The sequence below is a fragment of the Lepisosteus platostomus genome, chromosome 6 (assembly GCF_059453375.1).
Source record: "Lepisosteus platostomus isolate fLepPlt1 chromosome 6, fLepPlt1.hap1, whole genome shotgun sequence".
Taxonomy (NCBI): domain Eukaryota; kingdom Metazoa; phylum Chordata; class Actinopteri; order Semionotiformes; family Lepisosteidae; genus Lepisosteus; species Lepisosteus platostomus.
The window spans coordinates 30,953,932-30,974,206 of NC_142616.1; the positions used below are offsets into that span (position 1 = coordinate 30,953,932).

The 20,275-nt window shown below is 37.6% G+C and overlaps 1 protein-coding gene across 2 annotated transcripts in view; it reads left to right on the top strand.

Annotated features, from left to right (window-relative positions):
* hpse2 (heparanase 2) overlaps positions 1-20,275 on the top strand; it is a 99,374-nt gene that overhangs the window by 54,933 nt on the left and 24,166 nt on the right. For both annotated transcript variants that reach the window (XM_088635346.1, XM_088635345.1), the window contains 6 exons: positions 3,626-3,799; positions 4,830-5,001; positions 10,856-10,903; positions 16,648-16,741; positions 18,788-18,894; positions 19,252-19,366. In XM_088635346.1, the coding sequence (XP_088491472.1) occupies positions 3,626-3,799; positions 4,830-5,001; positions 10,856-10,903; positions 16,648-16,741; positions 18,788-18,894; positions 19,252-19,366 (710 nt within the window). The remainder of the gene's footprint in view (positions 1-3,625; positions 3,800-4,829; positions 5,002-10,855; positions 10,904-16,647; positions 16,742-18,787; positions 18,895-19,251; positions 19,367-20,275) is intronic.

The window sequence follows — 20,275 nt, forward strand, 5'->3', positions numbered from 1 at the left end:
ACAGACCAAAAATCAGATCTGTCAGAAAATAAACAATTCGGTGGTATTTTAGGCTAGCTTTATATTTCATTTAAAACCATGAGCAGAGTGAGTGACAGGACTGTGGCTGCTCACCGTCATGGAAACTGTGCTGAGGTCATGGTTCTTCTCACTTGTACAGTATGTTGACTCATAAAAATAAGAAACAGAATAAAGGGGGAGTTAAGCATGGGATGAATATACTACAACATATAATCTCATTATGTTTTGAAGCCCATGTGTTTAGAGGAATGCCTAGCTGAGAAACTTTCTGTGTTCCTTTCTTACAGAAGGAAATGGGGTTGGAGGGCAGCATAATATGCATATTCCTGGCTCTGCCCTGACATTTAGAGTTTCAAAAGCCCTGCTATAGCCCTGCCACACATCTGGGCAAGTGGAGAAATCCACCAAGACCCGTAAATAAGATGTGTGCATTCTTTACTCATGGAAGGACAGCATCCCTTGAAGTCTGCTTTCAAAGAGCATCAGACAGTCAGCTGCACCACCACTGCTTTTCTCTCCTCCCCTTTTGTGTGGAGGCTGATGCTCAGTAATGCTTCTGAAAAAAAATAAAAATAAGGGGAAACAACTTTGTTAGTGTTAGTGTTATTTCTCTTTTAATATTTCTTGCATTTAATAGTTGGAACAGGTTGGATCCTGAGTGATGTTATCTCCCTACACACTCTGACCTTCTCTGGGTTTCAAAGTCATCGGAGACCACGCTGGCTGTTCTGTTGCTCCACGGTTGTGGAATGATCTCATATTAGATCTTGCATATCCATCAGCACTTGAATCATTTCATAATACTCACTTTTAGGTCCAACATGGACTATGTCACTAGCCAACTGTGACTGGAGTTCCCCAATTCTGAATACCACTGAAGGTGAGGCGCTATTAGTTGGCTAGGGCTCAGAGCTGTCGGCAACACAGTGACACCTATGTCACCCTGGACTCTTGCAGGCCTGTGGTGCTGTGGATGAGGGACGCACCTCTCCTCCAGGCAGTGCTAAACCTCCTGCATGGGGCTGCGTAGCCTGTGAAATATTGAATGAGGATTTTTTTTTACAGGTGAACAGGTCAGAGGAATCTACATACACTTTCACCCCCTCATTTTAATTTCTAAGATGCTTTGTCATAGAATGCACGGTATTTCATATATTATTATTATTGTTGTTATACATTCCCTCCCTGAACTTCAAGTTAAGCATAAATATGTTTATGCTAGAATAATAAGCTTGAGAAAATATTGAATTGTTTCCGTACTGTACTAATTTGGTCAAATGGTACCAGAATGGGCAGGAATGCAAAATTTGTTTTAGCTAATTGGAATCATTCATTTGAGGGTAGATTTGCTTATTTTGAATATTTTCAAAATATATTCTCCTATCATGGTACTTATAAATCTGACATTTTGTACGAGTAAAGGGTTAAGACAGCCTCATTTTTAGATTGTTATGAGATTACTTGATCTGGGTCTTTTCAGTGAAACACTGATGAAAATCCTCTAACGCTTTTACTCAGTATCTGTAATTAGCATCATTTTTTCCACTTGGCCACAAATACTGTTGAAGTTATTAAATAAACAACTAAGGAATTTTAGTTATGGAAACATAATTATTCTTAAATTATTTCCAGATTTTTAAAACTTGATTTGATATGATTCATTTTTCCAGATTTCTTAAACTGTTAGATATGATTTACATATACAACTCAACCTGAACTAGAACTGACATTTTCATAGCATGAAATGGGTTATTGGTTATAATGCAATGCCAGGAGTATTTTCAGAAGCTTGCTGTTGGCTGTGTATAATGGGTTGTATTACATTTATTTCTTCTTGAGTCTTTGTGGCACATACTGTAAGGCAGACAGTTCTTTCCACACTGCTCTGTCGGTTGTTAGTGTTTTCACTTTACCCAGTGTGATTCTCAACACTTCCAAGTTATTGTCAATCACTTACCTCTGTGTGATGTGAGGCCATGTCTTATTTTATAGAGTGGCATTCAAATTAGAATTCTTATATTCTGAATAAATGGCCCAAATACAGTATCTCTGCCTCTTCAGTTGGAAGATGGTATTCACCAGCAGTATGCCAGTTGTACTATGACATTGTTCATTTAACCATCTGATCTTCACAGTTTGTTGAAGGCTTCTAGGGTCAAACTCATCTAATTTATCAGAATGGATTTTATAATTACTTGTGTCTTAACACCAAGCAGATATTTTGGGACTGCATCATACTGTTCTACATTTTGCACAGTCTATTCATGCCAGTAGCTATCTTCCATGTTGAAGATAGCATTCCTTCATTATTTAAGTAATTTCAATAAATTTTATAATTCATAAAGAACTCGGAGAAGATGAACAAGGCTTCTAACTCCTTTCAATTGTTAATCAGACAGTGTCATTAATAATATACCAATGTGCGCATAGTTTTCATTTCGTACCAAACAGGGTACCCAGTACTGCAGTCCAGTACCCAGTCAAGCAGTAAAGCAAGTGATCTGTCTAATGTAGGAGCACTGAGAAATTTCGCTCAAGAACTTCAAGAATGCATAATAAATTATTTTAATAAAAATGATTTAAATCTTTTTTACTCATGTTTTTTTGTTGATATGGGGGATATAATTTTTAATATAGTTTAAAGGTATTTTAATGAAATTTTTAATGTTGCAAAACCTGAATTAAAGCGCTCTCATGGATATTGAATGATTTATTGTTTATGTCTACTATGGTTGTATCGATTCACCTTACACATACACAGACAAGTGCTTGCTGAACTCCCTCCATCAAGTAATATGACACAGGGACCTTGCCTTGGGTTGTTATGACCCTATATGTCCCTCCTGGCACAGGCATTATTAATGACAAATTCAATTTCTGTCCAAGCCAAATCTGGGCAGGTGGAAACACTAATTCAGACACAAATGTCTTTTGAATACTGTAAATCAGACTTGTCTGGATTATTACTTCTTCTGGAATCTCTTAAAAACAATAGCTGGTCATAAAAGCCCAGCTTTGAAAAATCCATTACTTAGGAAATAGCACAAGAGAAGCCTACTGTGATGCAGAAATCAGACAACTAGATAGACTCTCAGACCAATAAAAACCACAACAGGAGGCCCTGGTGAAACTACATATGGCGCACATTCCCACAGTACGCAATGTGCTCTCTTACTCTTAGTGTCATTTTATTTCTACCTATTTTATTGGATGTTTTTAAAATAGCAGGCCATTGTTTTTAAAAACTCAAGCTGTGTCTTACATTTATAACTTGAGAAACAGTCCTGTTCACCTGCAATGTATCCTGTACAATGGGAATTTTTTATATGAAAAAAAAACATACTTGGCATATGTTTGAGTGAATCAAGACGTTACATCATAAACTGCACATATGATTTTTATTGAGCTAATTGGTGACCACAATGGTGCAATAGTGCAACAGTGTAATCATGTATGCCTGAAATTAGATAGTGGGCAAGTGGGGTGGTCACCAGAAGCAAAGGCTTAGGTAGAGGTTACCCAGACCCACATCTTGATCAATTTTAGACAACAAGATCACAACAATAAAGAAACAAAGTTACAACTGCAACTCGCTTTCTCCCAGCCAGGTCTTTAGACAAACTCTACAACTTTGCCGATTGTGCTGGACTTCACCTGATTTTTGGGCTGAACGCCTTGCACCGGAACTCTGATAACTCCTGGAATGGATCCAGTGCTCTCACTTTACTCAAATACAGTGCTGGGAAGAAATACAACATCTCCTGGGAGCTTGGCAATGGTAAGTCTGATCACCCTAAAGGGCAAGGGAAGAGGTCATAACTGTATTTCAAGATTAGGACATGTTTTGTTATACTGTACACATTAAACACAGTCATAATTCAAGCATTTTGAAAGCGTACAAATATTTGTATTTCTGCTGTTTTATAAAGATAATTGCATTGCACTGCATACTGAATGTTGGAGCTGTGAAGACCATAGCAAACCAGCAGCAATAACCCAAATGAAAATATACATGTTGTTTTCGGTTATTTCAAACAAGGGTTTCCACATATCCAGTTTTCACTCACATGGAAAAAAGTAATTTCCTCAAGGGCTGTGCAGGGTTTTAAAGTGCACAAGAAGTCATTAAAAAACTCTTGATTAATTGATTTATTCCTCTGTCATAAGTTTATTGTATATAAAATTTGGAATGCTCTACGCTTGCACCTAATAGAGCTTCTGTACCAACTCTTTTGATGGTTTTGGAACTAAAAATGTCAACATCCATGTGACAAAAGAGGCTGTTTGTTTCAATACATGGCTTCCTTACCCTCCTTTTGAATGTCTTAGCTCATACATTTTCACAGTTCATATGACAATAATACAATCAAAAGAAAGCAATTTCTAAACATACAGTATAGCTTAAAGCTGAGGCCTTAATGGAGTTTGAGAGAGAAGGCAGATTTCAACACAAATCAGCAGTTTGTTTAACAGTGGCTTCTTTAACAGTCCTTATCAAACCATCCCTCATAGCCCCAGGTCCAGCTTCCTGTTAAGAAAACAGGGGCTGATCTTAGTAACACGTACAGTATATCAGTTTCTACACTTAATTTAACTGAGAGACTAGTGAAGTTTTTAAGGTAGGGGCACAGGTTAATTAATTTTAGGTAGCGAGACAGGACTTTATCACTTCAGACTGTGATCAGTGCACACTTGTTTTTTTGTTGTCAAGTTTGTATGGTATAGGACAGGTTCCTTACTCACTGAAGACCTTTTTTTCCAGATATAGGGGGTATAAAGTGATAGAAACGCTGCTCTTCTCCTTGCAGAGCCCAACAGTTATCGTTCCATGGTTTCACACACTCTGAACAGCAGCCAGCTTGCACAAGATTACTCCCACCTGCGGACTCTGCTGCAGTCTGTGCGGTATTACAGCCGTGCCAGTCTCTATGGGCCCAATATTGGACGGCCTCGTAAAAACGCCATTCTGCTACTGGATGGGTGAGTCTCCTCTGAGGATAGCTGTGAAAAAAGGCTTTTGCATGTGTGTGGTATTTCGTCTAGAATATACAAAACCTTAGTGAGAACAGATTCAAGAAGATCAGATTCACACCAACACGCTCACACCAGGACCAGTTTCCCAAAAGCCAATTACCCTACCAGTATGTTTTGGACTTCTAAAAATTGAAAAATAAAATACCTCCAGGTATTTTAAAATATCTCATATCTTAAAATATGAGGACTTATTACACAAAACACAAAAAATATTTATAGTTTATGCACATTTGGAGTGAGTTTCAAATTCCAAAACACTGCCTCTAATGTTCACCACCAAATTGCTAACATTGGACCCTTCTAGCACTCTCAGATGTAGACACAGATCTCTACATGGGAAAATAAGAAACAAACAACTCCTTTCCCCAAATTTAAGTTCACTCGCTTTAGTACTGAATACCTGATTTTTTTTAGGTTTTGCTTTGTGATCGAGGAATCCTAGTGGTGAAGATTGTTTGCAGTTCTGGAAATCTCTCACGCTGTCTTTTCTTCTGTTTCTCTCTGCTATTCTTGTGTTATAAGTACAGTGTTGGTCACATGATCTTCACTGGTCAGATCCAAGAAATTCAAGACTCATAAATTGTCCAACATCTGGTGTCTGCACTCATCTGAGGGCTGTTAATCTGACCAGAGTACCCCAAAATGCAAAGGCTTTGTCAACAGATCATATCCTCTTCTAGCTAGCATTTCAGAAAACACCAGGTGGAAGGGACAAAAAAGTAACAAGCAGTATTATTTTTCATCACAGTTACTGTGAAAAGGCATACTACAGATCACATAGCATCATCAACTCAGTTTATCGCAATTTATAGTCAGGCAAAAGCTTTAAAGCATAACATAATAAACCCACTAATGCAGGCTATAGGATATATGGTAATGAGTGCTGTGTGTTTAGAAGCCTGTCTCTGGCAATCCAGGCACTGTCAAGGTCACTGCACAAGCAGTGTATGTGAAAAGACCCCTCAAAGGGAAACAGTACAAGGTGGCTCTTGCTCAGAGCTGCTCGCCAGACATGAGATGTTTATCTCACATCGAAAAGTCTATTAATCCTGGGAGGACTGCACCGTTTAAACACTCTGTCAGCTAAATAAAGTGTCGCTTGATTTATTATGTGGTAGAACAATATTCCACCTGTGTATGCAGAGATGGAGCATTTTTGCAAGCCCATCTCTTTTACCCCTGCCCTTATTGAATGGGGTCGACCAGCAGTTTTGTTTCATTTTGGGGACTCATTCCATTTAGGGCCTGCATGCAGGCTAATCTGATACAAAAGAGAGGGGAAGCTGGATGGTTAAAGTTGTGTACTTGTATGATAACCAAGCAAGTGAAGTTGATGCCGCTGTGGATGGAATGCAGGTCTTGGACACTTACAGGATGGGAAAAGAATGTGACTGAAAAACAAAAAAAGAGACCTCTTTCCTTCCATCACCTCGTAAAGTGCACCCACAACCTCCCCAGCTCTAGCTTTTATAGTTTTAGTGAACCATAGAATAGTAAATCGAAATACTTTACTGGTATTGTAATATGAGATTTTTTAAAGATGTGCCTTGTAACATACACATCAGGGTTTTAAATACTGATAATCCACAACCTGGTAGGCCTTTGGTTTTAGGTAAAGTTTTCAGTGACTTTACATAGGTTTAATTATTTCAATTTCTTTATTTGAAACAGATTGAAAGGCAGTGCTAAATGAGTCAAATGTACCGCCCAATGTAAACATGTTACTAAATATGCAAAGCTTTTATTCTGAATATTAGATCTTACACTTTATGTTTATTTTGTTAAACCATTCATTAAATCATCAGAAAACTTGATTTGAGATTGATTCATGGTTTAGTTAGCATTGAAACATAAAGTACGAGCCCATCTAAATATACAGTATAGTATATACTGTATACAGTATACTTTCATAATCTGCTTTCATAATTTAAAAAGCAGTGGGAATACAGCATTAGTCTTCATTAGTCTTCACGGAGTGTACAACATCGTGAAACAGCCACTGAACTTGTCTCCAGTTTTATCCAGAGGAGCTGAAAAAATATTTTTGAGTCACTGAAACTGCAGCCAAGATAACATGCTAGGAAAAGGTATGCTGGGTGTGTATTGGTGTCTCTTTTATATGCTGGAGGAATGGAATCCTCAGTGCCTTCCTTGGCTACAATGGCAGTGACTGGGTGGGGTATGGAACAAAAGGAAAAGGTAGATCTTTCCACTGGTTGGGAGGAGCTGCTTTGGTGCTGTATTGGAGGAATCCCTACTTCTTAAGTAACTGAGTTCACCAGACCAGCCTGCTTACCAGCTACTGCAATTTCTGTATACCAGAAATCATTCTTGTGCCCTTTGAACTCTTACTAATGCTTTAAAATCCATTTCATAATAGTGTAATCAAAACTGAATACAGTATTCCAAATAAGATCTTGATAGTGCATTGTAAAGTTTCAGGTTGAACGTCCTGGGAACCCCATATGTGATGTGTTCTTTTTGGTCCAGATTCTGGCATATGAAAAATGTTCTGATTAGGTTAGTTGTCTTAAGCATAAGACCATCATATCTAAGGCAATTCACAACAGTTGCTGATGCTCTTGCAGTGACGAGAGAATGCCACATAAACCTGATATTCACTGATCGCGGCCTCTACACAGGGACATGTCCAGGCAACCAAGCACATAAAAGCTGTAGTGCTGAAGAACGGAACTGTAGTATTGATTGGCAGGAGGGCGGACAGGAGAGGCATTGATAGATGGTTCTAAAGGGAGGCAAAAAGAGCCCAGATCAGTGTTACAGGAAAGGATGAGCTGATCAACAGATGTTGAAGATTTTATGTTCATTAAAGGATTGTTCAGCTCCCATACTGTAAAAGCTGTTACAAGAACATATTCAAAAGCTCTGTAACACCTTTATAAGTTTTTTAAGGAAATGATTTAGTGTCATTGACTAAATTAGGTTAAAGTACTACAATTCAAGGATTCAAGGATTGAAACGTGTGCCTTTTCTCTAAATTTTGGATTTGCTTTACCTTATTATCGTGTACCAAATCTTTACTAACATAAAGCTTATTATCTATTTTCAATTAACTGATTAGATTAAATATAATATTTTGATAAGAATGTACAGTATGTTGAGGGATTGCTTATGAAAGAGTTATTTGTTTTTAATAGAAGTTAATTAAGTATTTATTATTAGGAAAACATGTTATTGAAATTAGGTTAATAAGGGGACATTTTTATACTGTTATTGTACTTAATAAAATTTAACAAGTAATAGGTTATTTCGTGCTGAAAAGAGAAGAAAGAAAACACAACATTTTGGCCGTAGAGCCTTCTTCAGGTGTGAGCTTTGAAATCTACTTCTTTAAGCAAATTGAATTAGCCCTGAGATTTAAGAGTCAGCACTTAACTTCTGCAGCACTGCCAAATGAAAAGAGAGCATTAAACTAAAGTCTCCTGTAATTAATGGGCATGCTTGGAGAAGGTGAGAAAAGCATTGATGCTTTAAGTAAATATCCCTTCCTTTGCTTGCAGGGAAAAGGTGGAGCACTATTGACTCTGTGTGTCCATCACCTGTGGAGAAATGTCTTCATTATGCTTTGCTGCTATAGTCTGTGTGCATGTGCCGAAATGCTACAGGTGTGAGCTGGAGGATGTAGCTATTTACAAGCATCCTGAGTTGTTGTCCATTCAAGCCCCCTCATTAATCACAGGTGCACTCTGTAATTAGTAATTACCTGTGTAGGGCCCTTATCTGGGGTCTTATCTCTTGCCGGGGCAAACCTCTGACAGGAAGAATTCCGCTTCACCCTGGAAGCCTGGGATAGCAGAGAGGCCAGCAAAGGGATTTAGCTCCAAACACAAAAAACCTGGAGAGCTCATGAGAAAACTAGAACACTCATTTGATGTACTGTACATGGCAACAAATAAGCTTCTTACAGATACAGACCCTTTCAGTTTTCCCCATTTTTAATCATGTTCAACTCCCATTATTTTGCTTCCCAAATTAAGATTATTTCCTTTGGTATCATCACAAATCTTTTTACATTTTGTCTCATTTGCAAATAATAATCAAATAAACACAGTATTTGTGGGGTAATAACAATTCCCAGTGGGCTATTTTGGTTTACAAAGTAAATCTTCCACCTACTCACAAAGTTCTGGCTTTTATAAGCTCATTTATGTTTTTTTCCTAAATAATTTATGATTTATTAGCCACACAATAGCCCTGCTATTGACAATTATATCATAGAGTACAAGGTTTAATAATACATACAGGCAATTTTAATTAACATAGCTTTAGGTTTCTTAAAAGATCTGTATTTTCTTTTTTGCACAAATTGAAGTTCTTTCTTTCTTTCTAGAACACTTTCAAGAGACAGAATGACACCTGTTTCAGTGGCAAATTTTATACAGGCACTGGAGAATGCTTGAATGTTGGTATATATTGTATCTAGTAATTGCCAATGACCCTTGACCGTATATTTCTGAGGCCAGTTTGAGGAAGTCAACAATTAGGAATTGATGCTCCTTCTGTAGCAAATGAACATTCATAAATCTGTCATATACTCATGAGGGTTTCCTCTCACAGACATGTCCAGGCAAATAGAAAAGATCAAACCTATATGTTAGTGTAGTGTTAACTACACTATTGATATTAAAAGTGAACAGTCAGCAGTTGGAACTGAAGTAAATAGGCCATGAACATTTCCTTAAAAGAAATCTGTAACACCGAATTTGTGTTTAGTTGCACTAAAAAGCTAGGGGTTTAATTATAAAAACTTGTTGCATATCTTAAATAATTGATACATACTTTCAAGTAACATCTGCCCAAACTGTAGCTATGAATAAAATCTGCAATATCAATTTTTTCTACATAAACTGCTACAAGCCAGGAGTGTTTCCTCATGCAGATCTTAAAATTAGATATTGCCTCGGTTGAAGAAGCCAACAGAAATTACTCACCCTCAGCTCCCTCTACTTTCTTCTTATGGAAGGCTGTGGTTGTCTGTATAGAACCTAGCTTGACTGATGACCACAAGTGTTTTGATATGGATCTTCATCATATTCTGACGCCACCCCTTGCTGCTACCAGTCTCAGATCAGATGGTAATGATTAATAGCAGAGGATATGGGCTCTGAACTCCAGCATCAGCACAAATAGCGAAACAAAGAAGGAGAGAGAGAGAAAGTGCCATCAGGCATCAAGCTTGTTAAGAATGGGTTGTTTCCTCCATAGAGGAAACAGACACTTCACCAGATGTACACAAATATTTAGGTACAACCTGCATCCAGCAGTGTCTGCTTAAAAATATTGAGGTCTTCTGTCAGTGCCTCTTGCTGAAACAGTTTCTTACCAAATAAGGATATTTCTGCTTTGACTGTGATTCCCAATCCATGCTCAAACACTCACCGGAGTTTACACAGAAGAAAAGATAGCTGTCTCTGTGGAAGACATGGGGTTATAAACATAAAGATCATAAGATGTTTTTTGATGTCTGACTTGGGCTTCACACTAGGTGCCGTAGGAACCTGTAGGTTTGTATTCCTGCCCTAGACAAAATACAGCTTCTGTGGATGATTAACAATATTGCACAACATTATATATTGAATCAGCATGTCTTTAGTTTGCATAATTCAAGAATAAATAACAAATGTCTTGAAAATAACTTTTTGGTTCAATGTCTAGGTTGCATGTTGTTAAGGTTATATGTAATAAACTTCAAATGATTTTTCAAATTGTATCCAAACTAAATTCTCAATACACAGTGTGTTTTTATTATAATTGTTTATTTTTATGTTATAATTCACAGGTTTATGAAGAATGCAGGATCTGCAGTAGACGCAGTTACATGGCAACAGTAGGTATTCTGTCTTTATATTTTTACCGTTTTCATACACAAAAGCAATTACAGTATATACAAGAAAATTATAAAAGTGTAAAGGGGCCTCTGATGTGAAAGTGTTTTCACTCTGATTTATTTCCCTGTGAAGTGCTTTTAAGCATTTCCTTTTTGATTTACAAACACTAATATAGTGTTTATTGTCATATGAGCATAGATCTGAGATTTTCTAAATGGATTTAGCTGAGTCTAGGCCTTTCACAAAGCTTAAGAGAAGATATATCTAACAAAATGGTCCTCAGAGGTTCTCCTAAAAACATCAATAGCTTGTTTATTAAAAAGTTTTGTTTTAACCTGTGAAATCAGGCATTGAGATATTTACTGTAGTTCTTGAAGGTGTTGTCTGTGCTAAAGATGCCTGCACTGTTGTGCTGTTCAGATCTTTAAAAAATCCTCCAAACCACAGCTTATTTATTTTAATTCTCACAGAATAATGCTATTCACTAAACCCAACACACACACCTTGTTTCACTGTACAGCTGTGACCAACCATTCCACAACAGCTGTTTAAAACAATTTGGCAAAGAATCACTAAAAATCAATGAAAACAATTATTTAAAACACACCTGGCACCCATTTTATTGTTTAGTTTTCTCAACAGGAATATGAGTGTTAGGCCTTCTCTTCTCATTGTAATGTGGTCTTCCATGTGTATCTCTGTCTGTGAAGGTCTATCAAAGTGATGCTTAAAGTGACCAAAAATGGAAATCTTCCATTTTTAAAGTTAAAGTCTTTTTAAGCATATTCAGATGGATCCCAGCTCTCAAAAAGCCACAACCTATATAAAAAAGTCTTAAACCTATGTACAGATTTGGTATAGTGTGCCCCTATGTATCATATGCAAATCTGACATGATAAATGCACAGTTTTCTGCGTGCCCCGTGTTTAAATGAGTTCATAATTGCAAACACCTGTCTCCAAATATAACATTTAGATGCTCTTCTCAGGCTGCTGTAAGCATCTGACTGCTGTGCATAGCTGTCTGGGCCTCTAATTGGGGGTCTTTTCCTTTAATCTCATTACATTACATTTATTGGAAATGCAGTAAAATACGCAGTAGATTATAATGTGCCAAGAACTAAAGACCATAGCAAAAACAGCTGTTTCAGGAAATGGCTTCAGTCTGCCCCAAAACACTGTCTCTTCCAGACATGTAAGATTGTCTAAATATGCACTTCTTTCAGCTCTGCGTTGTTAAATGTTTGCCAGTCGATAATACGGACTGCCTGTTTTTGTGGTTTATCATACATGCTTTGCATTTATAAAACAGCTGCTTGCTGAAGCCAAATAGATGTTAAAACGTACTGAAGCATGTGTACAATAGATAGCAAAAGGAGGGAGGAGGCACTTTCTCAACCCTGAACGAGCAGGCCTCTGGGCAAGGCCGTGTCCAGATTTATTTATTTCAATCAGGATTATTACAAGAGGAAGGTGGAGGCAGCCTAGTTGTACACATGCTGTTCAGACCTGGAACTGCTGTTTCTATCTACATTACCTCTGCAGGTTTAAACTACACTTGTTTTTCACTGCCTGCTCCCTCTAGCTCCATCTCAGTTACAGAATCAGTTCAGTGTACCTCATTCAGGAAACTGCCTGTCATTGCCTGTGCTTTCCCTAATTCATGGTTAATCACAGTACACCAGACCTCCTTTACTGATGTCAGAATTATGCCTGATTTTTTATCTGAAAACCAGACTGCCATGCTTTGCATTTAAATGTTTTGATCTTCCTGCAATGTTTAAAGTTTCTTTTAGCCACGCAGGGGAATCTCATAGCAATATCATACTGGCTTTATTGTAGAATTGTGTCATTACTGCTTTTTCCTATCATAGAGACCATTGCAAATCTTTGAAAGTACTGCAATGTTAAAATGGTGGTGTCTTTGTTTTAGGAAAGAAGGGTGAAATACAGCAGACTCCACCTTAAGTTCTTTGGCTTTTAAGGAGTGAGGGATATATTTTGAAATGAGAGGTATGCATTATAGCTGTTCACGTGTATGACACATTCCTGGATAGATTAGAGGGTAGTCAAAGTGAGTTGAAGTAACTATTATCTGACTATCCTGTTGCATTTACCTGTGCTCATCAGCTAATCCTCTTTCATCAACTTCTGTCATATTTGTGTAACTAATGTGCATGAATCCTGCTGCAGGGAGGCTGGAACTATGTTGTTCCTTTAGTGTTAAATCATGTAGGAGGACAGTCAGAGCACAAACAAACCTTCCTTTGTGGCCCTACTCATTCTAGCAATCTTATCTTCACAAAGGAGTCTTGCAGATTAAAGGTCAATTCTTAGAAGATTGAACTTTCACCGCATTTGCACCTCGTCGAGTGCACTTCTTCTCAAGGGAATTGTTTCTGTTAATTTGTCTCAGTACAGCTGGGTATCTTCTTACTCTGCTGTTCAGTTGAGCAGGCATCAGACTGATACAGATTCTCTGGCAGATCCCAAGAATTACAGGGTTTTGTCTATGCAGAGCAGCTCAATGCATACTGTACAGTATGAGGGAATTGCAACTGGTTATTCAAGTTTCATTCAGTTTTAACAGGTCATTTAAAGTTGCTACCACTAATTTATTTGACTGATGTTTTATCCATTTCTCTTTATCTTACTTTTGCACCCATTTATCCCACTACTTATTTAACTGGAGCAATTTGAGTGAAGTACCTTTCTCAAGGCTACAACAGAAGCATCCCACCTGGAATTTGAACCCACAACCTTCCAGTTATGCATAGAGAACCTTAACAAATAAAGTTTGCTATCATACAACATGAGGAGATGCAGATTATTTAAAGTGTATCTTCAAAGCTTATACAATTTTAAAAAGAAAGTTCACAACTACAACACCAAATAAAATTTGTGGAGCCTGCAATGCCCTGCTTTTCATTTTTTTTTTCATGTGGTTAAAATGTGGAATGTTCTTGTATAATGTAGACCTAATTACAACTCTCTCTAGGAAACATATAATACGATCTGTTTACAACATTCTTGCTGTTCAGTGCATTTCAGTAAATATAGTACCTGTTCCATTTAAAAGTCATATGGCCGTTTCCCTAAAAAGCTTAACAATGATCAACCATATCATGTGATTTAAAATCGTATGGTTTTGTGTGCCTTTTCACCTTGTGCAGCTTTGAGCGGGATTGTTTATACATGTGGAAATATTTGTCTCCATTAGTCAAGACTGGTTCAGCTGTGTGGTTTCAGCTCTGTTCTCATCACTGACTCTGACTTCTGATGCAAGCTTCTGATGATGTTCCTTTCTTTTTACACTTTACAGGAATGACAATGATAATAACAATTGTTATCACAGTTTTGAATACATGTGTACACAGTTCTTTTAGAAATGTTATACTCAGTTAATTTACAATTTTCTCCTCTCAATAACCTTTCTTTCCTAGCCAATGTCATCCCTGTAAACTGTATAAATTATATGAATGTCAGGGATTTCAAAACAGCCAAATATATCAAATAGATTAAACAAGAGCTAAACTACAGTCTACTAAAGACACATAATAATGGACTGTTTTTAAGACTTTTTGGTAATTTAACTGTTGAACAACATCCACCCATCCTCTAGAATAGTACAGTAGATCAGATTTTTGAGTCAATTAAATAGTGTGAGCAGGGCTGTAAGTCTGAGGTTGAATGACCCACATTTATTTAACGTTTAACGTGAGTCACTAGTCTTAAAGTGAGCTTTTCTGCACAAGGAAACACAAACTTTAATCAAAATGAATAATTGATATTATAGTTTCTTGGCAAAATGTCCATAAACCCTTTAAACTTTTAAATATGTTGAATTTCATTGGGAGATTTAGCAATTTGTCAATTTAAATATGGTTCTTCTAATACTGAAAGTAGAGAGAAAAAATGTCTTTGAACAAACTTGAGTGGAAATTCATTGTACTAGTCCGCATGTTATAAAAAGTCATAACTTGAATAAGACAAGAATTACAGTGAATCTGAGTGCTTTCTGCAAACATTTTTTATGTAACATTTTAGAATTGTAAAATTGTTTGAAATTGTAAATTGTAATTTCAAACATAAAGTATTTTTGACTGCAGCTTGTGATACAGTACTGACGTTATGGCCAGTCCGAGTAATTTGCTTTCCATATGTCAACCTGGTGTTAATACAAACCTGATGTGAACAATTCTACATTGACAAAAGTTCTGCAGTGCTGACCCTAAACCTAACCCAGAGCAGGTTTCAGCTCCTCTATTAATTTTTCACATTTGTTTTTTTTTTCCCTTTATTATAGCAGGTAAGTCAATTGAGAACAAATTCTTATTACACTGCAGACCTGGAGACCCATTTGTCCTATTTATAAAGTGAAGTACCTTGCTCGAGGGTTCAACAGCAGCATCCCAGCTGGGATTTGAACCCATGACCCTGCAGTCCGGAACCCCTATACACTGCTCCTTGCTGTTACCTACCTAAATGTACTGACTTTTTACCCATACGATAATTTGCTTTTATATACACCTCAGAGGTGCTGGCAGGGAGCAGCATCTTAGATGACTGAAATGTGATTTTTCACAATAAAGGCTCTTTAAGAGTAATTAGGGAGTATGTACTAAATTGAAGCAGTGTTGAATTTGCCTTTGCAATTTGCAGGTCCCCCGCCTTGTTCAGCTCTAAGAGAACAACAGGAGCCCTTGCCTATCTACACATTTGCCTTTGAAATTTCAAGCTGCAGACTCATTAAACAAATTAATGCAGGGGTTGGCTCCAATTAAAAGGGGGTGTCACATAGAGAGAAAACAAAACTCAAACCATATGGTAACATATTTTACCTTCACCTTAAATACAATTCAAGACCTCATGCTTCTAGACTTTACCTGGAAATAAGAGACATACAGTACATAACAAATAAGTTCAAAGTAGTGTGTGACTAGATCCCTTTCAATGTGGGTACTGATCTTTTATTTAGCAACTAATGTAATAAATTCTACAGCTCAATAGGTAGCCTGAATTATTCTTGAAAGCTTTCTCGTTAGCTGTGTTTCTTTAGCATCTTGGTGACATATCTGCAAGTTTAGCCTGTGATGACCAGTAAGGTACTCCTTGAAATTGTGATACTGAAACCTGTACTCCTCTTCAAACGTTTATCCTGCTTTAGTTTTTTATTTACATTAGGAATTGCTTTTCTATTAGTGAAATATCTCTAGATAATGCTGGAAAACAAGTTAAAGAAGTAAATTAAAAAAGTAAAAGGCCTTCTTTTCTACTGTTAGGAATACACTGAAGGATTAGAGATTTGCTGTTGTTCGGAGATTCGCAGTTCTGTCACTTCAGTGACATGTGACAATAATTAATTGATAGCGGAGGTGCTTTAGTAATGTTTTAACAAATTTGGATTTGCTTCTAGGGACTGCTCAGGGCTACTTCTAGTTACCATTTTTTCCATCTGTCTCCAAACCCTGACACCTAAATCTACATCAGGGAGTAAATCTGTCATTTAAATCTGTGTATTTTCAATATATTATATATATATATTATATTATATTATAAATATAATTGATATTAATTTGTGTAATATCAATTATATTTTTGGGAATCTAGATATTTTATTTCACAGTTAGAACTTTAAAGATGTACTGTAGTTTCTGTTCCTTTTCGGCAAAGTACAGTTGAGTAATACAGTATGTGCCGCTAGTTGCTAATTTTTATAAGCTTTTGATGTCTATGTCCCACAGTTATTACATTGATGGGCGCGTGGCAAAGGTGGCTGATTTCATGAAGACCCGGCTGCTGGACACTCTGAGGGAGCAGATCACCAAGGTGCTGGAGGTGAGACTGCCTAACATTACACAGAAAGGAAGAAAGAAGTTTGTACATGCATGCTTCTATTATACACATCTAATGTCACTTATATTAGTGAACCTGAAGTTTGTTGCAGGTAAATGGAGACATTTTATTAAATAAATACAGGTAGTTTTTATCCAGAACACAAGCTGGTTGTCTCTGGCAGCCTTGGTTTCCCAAAGCATTCTGGCTACATGAATTGATGTCTCTTAATTGTGATTGTGTGTGCACATGGCCTGTGATGCACTGTCATTCTATCCAGGGCTTATTCCTGGCTTGCAACATTTTCTTCCAAGCTGCTGCAAATTTATCAGGAATAAGTGACTTCCTGTTAATGGATGGTTGCTATACTAATTTCCATGGGTTAAAATCTGTACTTTGCAAGCTTCCTATCTGTAATTCATCCTCTGTGTTATAGTCTAATTCTAAACAGATGAGTTGACCTACAGATCTAGAAAGGTAAATCCTATTTTATTGGTGCCAATCCATGAATCTGAACTTGTTTTGTCCAAGTTAATTAGTAGATTAGCAGATCCAAAGTATGGATTCAATAAACTCCTCCCTGTTCTAATTAGTGCTGCAGTCCCATTAGTCATATCTTAATTGGCTTTCAGGAAGCTTCCTGCTAGACCTCCATAACAAGCTGTGCCTGGTCTGTGCCATGGGCAGGGAGCTGAGCGCTCAGAGTGGCACAGGGTTTATAAGCTTGCTTCACCACAGGAATAGTGCTGCTAGTCAGAAACTATGTGGAAAGTCTAATGAGCAGCACAGGAAACCATGACAAAGAAATGATCAGAACTAGCTGTAATATATTTTTCTAATTGCAGAACAAATGTTTAAAACAGTTTGTGGAGGGCCTGTTATCTTGGTTCCTGGAGGGCCTGAGCTCTGTTACTTAGTTGATCTAATTGTTAAATTAACAGCTTAATTATAATACTACTGACTAGGTTCCAAAGTGTTTTATACTGTAGGTAAGAGAGTTTTACAAGTATTCAACAGTGAGAGGCCTTAAGAAAAATCCCATACATGTCTAACAAAAAACAAAATAAAAAAGAAGAGATTTCTAAGCCTTATGCTTGATAAATCTTGCCATAACACATATTTAAATTCTGAACAAATTCTCTTCCACAAACCTTGAGCACCAGTGATTAACAAATCAATGCCTGTGATGTTAGATTGACACAGTGACCCCAATTCACACCCAGTGCTGCAATGAATCATTATCACATTATTCACTAATTGCAAGCACATTCACTGATCACTTTCCAGACTTTTTAGAAAAGGTTTTTCCAGGACAATTTTAGTTAGAGAGCTGTTGAAGGAAGGAGGTTCTATCAGAGGGCAGATCTGATGTGAAACACTCTGCCTTCCCTGTGCCTCTTTCCAGCACATGCATTCTCAAGGAAAAAAACTCTCTTGGGAGAGTGGTAGTGTTTGACTGCCTAGCTTTACATTATTCATTGTTTTGTTTTATTCTTTGTAATTTTCATGCCCTGTGTCTGTATTGGAGAAGAAAAGCATGGGAGCTCTCCTTCTCAGTGTTAATTGCTTGCAGCCATGACAATATCATGTGCATGGACAGAACTGGATTAACTGAAATTTACTCCACACGGTGAATGGAGTAAACACGTTTACTCTCAAACATCCTACAATATCATTAAAAGCTTGAAAATCAAATAGCTATATAGCCTTTCTAGCATATGGTCAGTGAGGTCCAGTACTTATAACCCTTAAATAGCAAATTTTATACTACAGTACTTTGAGGGTCTCTGCTTTCCCATTAAGACTTATTATAAAAGTCCACATTTTGATTATTTAAAATTCCTAGAGAATATTTCTTATGGAAAATAAAAGGTCTGTTGCCAAACCTTTTTAAAAACATATATTTTTGTTTCCTTCAAATGAATTCCCTGGTTAAGAGTCCTATATCTACCTGTCTGCTTTCTTTGTGCCCCTTGTATACAGTACTGGAAAAGACTGAGTACTCCCAAAGATGTAACATCTAGCTACTGTATGCCCTTTAACTCATAGGTGGTGAAGACACATGCCCCTGAAAAGAAGGTTTGGCTTGGTGGTGTGGGGCCAGCCTGGGCAGGGGGTACCAACAATCTGTCCGATACTTATGCAGCTGGCTTTCTGTAAGTGCACCTTTTCAACTGCTCACACCCTATTATAACCTCATAGAGCCTCTCAAAGTCTGTCTAGTCATCTTGTGCCTCCTTCTCCATCCTGTTTTTATCCGTTATTTTCATACAACAAAGTGTTAAGGGTATGAAATGTGTACAGGATGTCATGTGCTGTTTTACTTCTATAAGAAGAGATTCATATGGCCAACATAGCTGCTGATGTTTAACTTAACTTTTATTTTGTTTGACTAAGTCTACCCTTGACCTACAGTTACCCTGCAGACTGTTTTGTTTTTTCACTCTGTATGTCTGCTGGCTGGGTGTGTGGTTGGCATATTGTTTTACCTTGAAATTCCCTCCTTTGTGCAGGTGGCTAAACACTCTTGGCATGTCTGCAATGGAGGGTATTGACGTTGTCATCCGACACTCTTTCTTTGACTATGGATACAACCATCTGGTGGACCAGAATTTCAACCCCTTGCCCGTGAGTTTCTCCATGTGTTTAAATAGTTCAGTATCTGAACACTGCAGCAGTATCGGTCAAATTACTGAATTTAGAAATAGGGAGGAGTAACTTGGCTTCTTTAAATCTGAACCCAACACCAAATCTATCACCTCATTCTGAAACTGTCTTTCCACTGTATGTTTTAACAAGCATAGAAGACTTCCCCTCTGCCCCATAAGTGTTAGTCCTATAGAGCTCACCATCGCCTGCCTATGTTTGTGCATTGACAGTGCATTTGACATTTATATTTATTGGGAAAAGGTACATATATATATATATAGTGGAAATTAATTAGAAAAAAACTCTTTGGCTATGGCTTTGGCTAACCTCAGCTTACTGTACATGCAAGTGCTTACATGAAAAATTCAAAAAGGAAGGTTAATACCTATTTTTGCAGATTACAGATACAGTACAGTAGGTAACTCACTATCATTGGTATCAGAACGGAAGAAATCTTGTAATTGCTGGGGTTTCTCTACAGTGAAAACATTTGTGATGGCAGCAGGACACTCAGGATTCCTGTACCATCAGTAAGAAAAAGAATGAATGACTGACATAGTGCTGGCCTGGTCAGGTCTGGTCCATCTGCTGGTCTGGCACCTTGCATTTTTTCCCGTGGGAGCTATTAGCTGAAATGAAAGCTGTTTAATGGTGTTGAATGGAGGGTACTCAGGAAAGCTGTAGTGAAACATTAGCTCTTTGTCGGCAGCCCAAGACAGCACCCCCTGCTCTCATGTGCATCCCCTGTGTGGAACAGTGAGCTGTTGAGAGATGTGCAACCTGAGCCTCCAGCACTCTGTGGGCAGTTAGTGCACAAACCCCAGTGTACTCTGCTGTGGCACTGTCCTGCTCCAAGTCTGCACTGTAGACACACACAGCCCTGGGCCA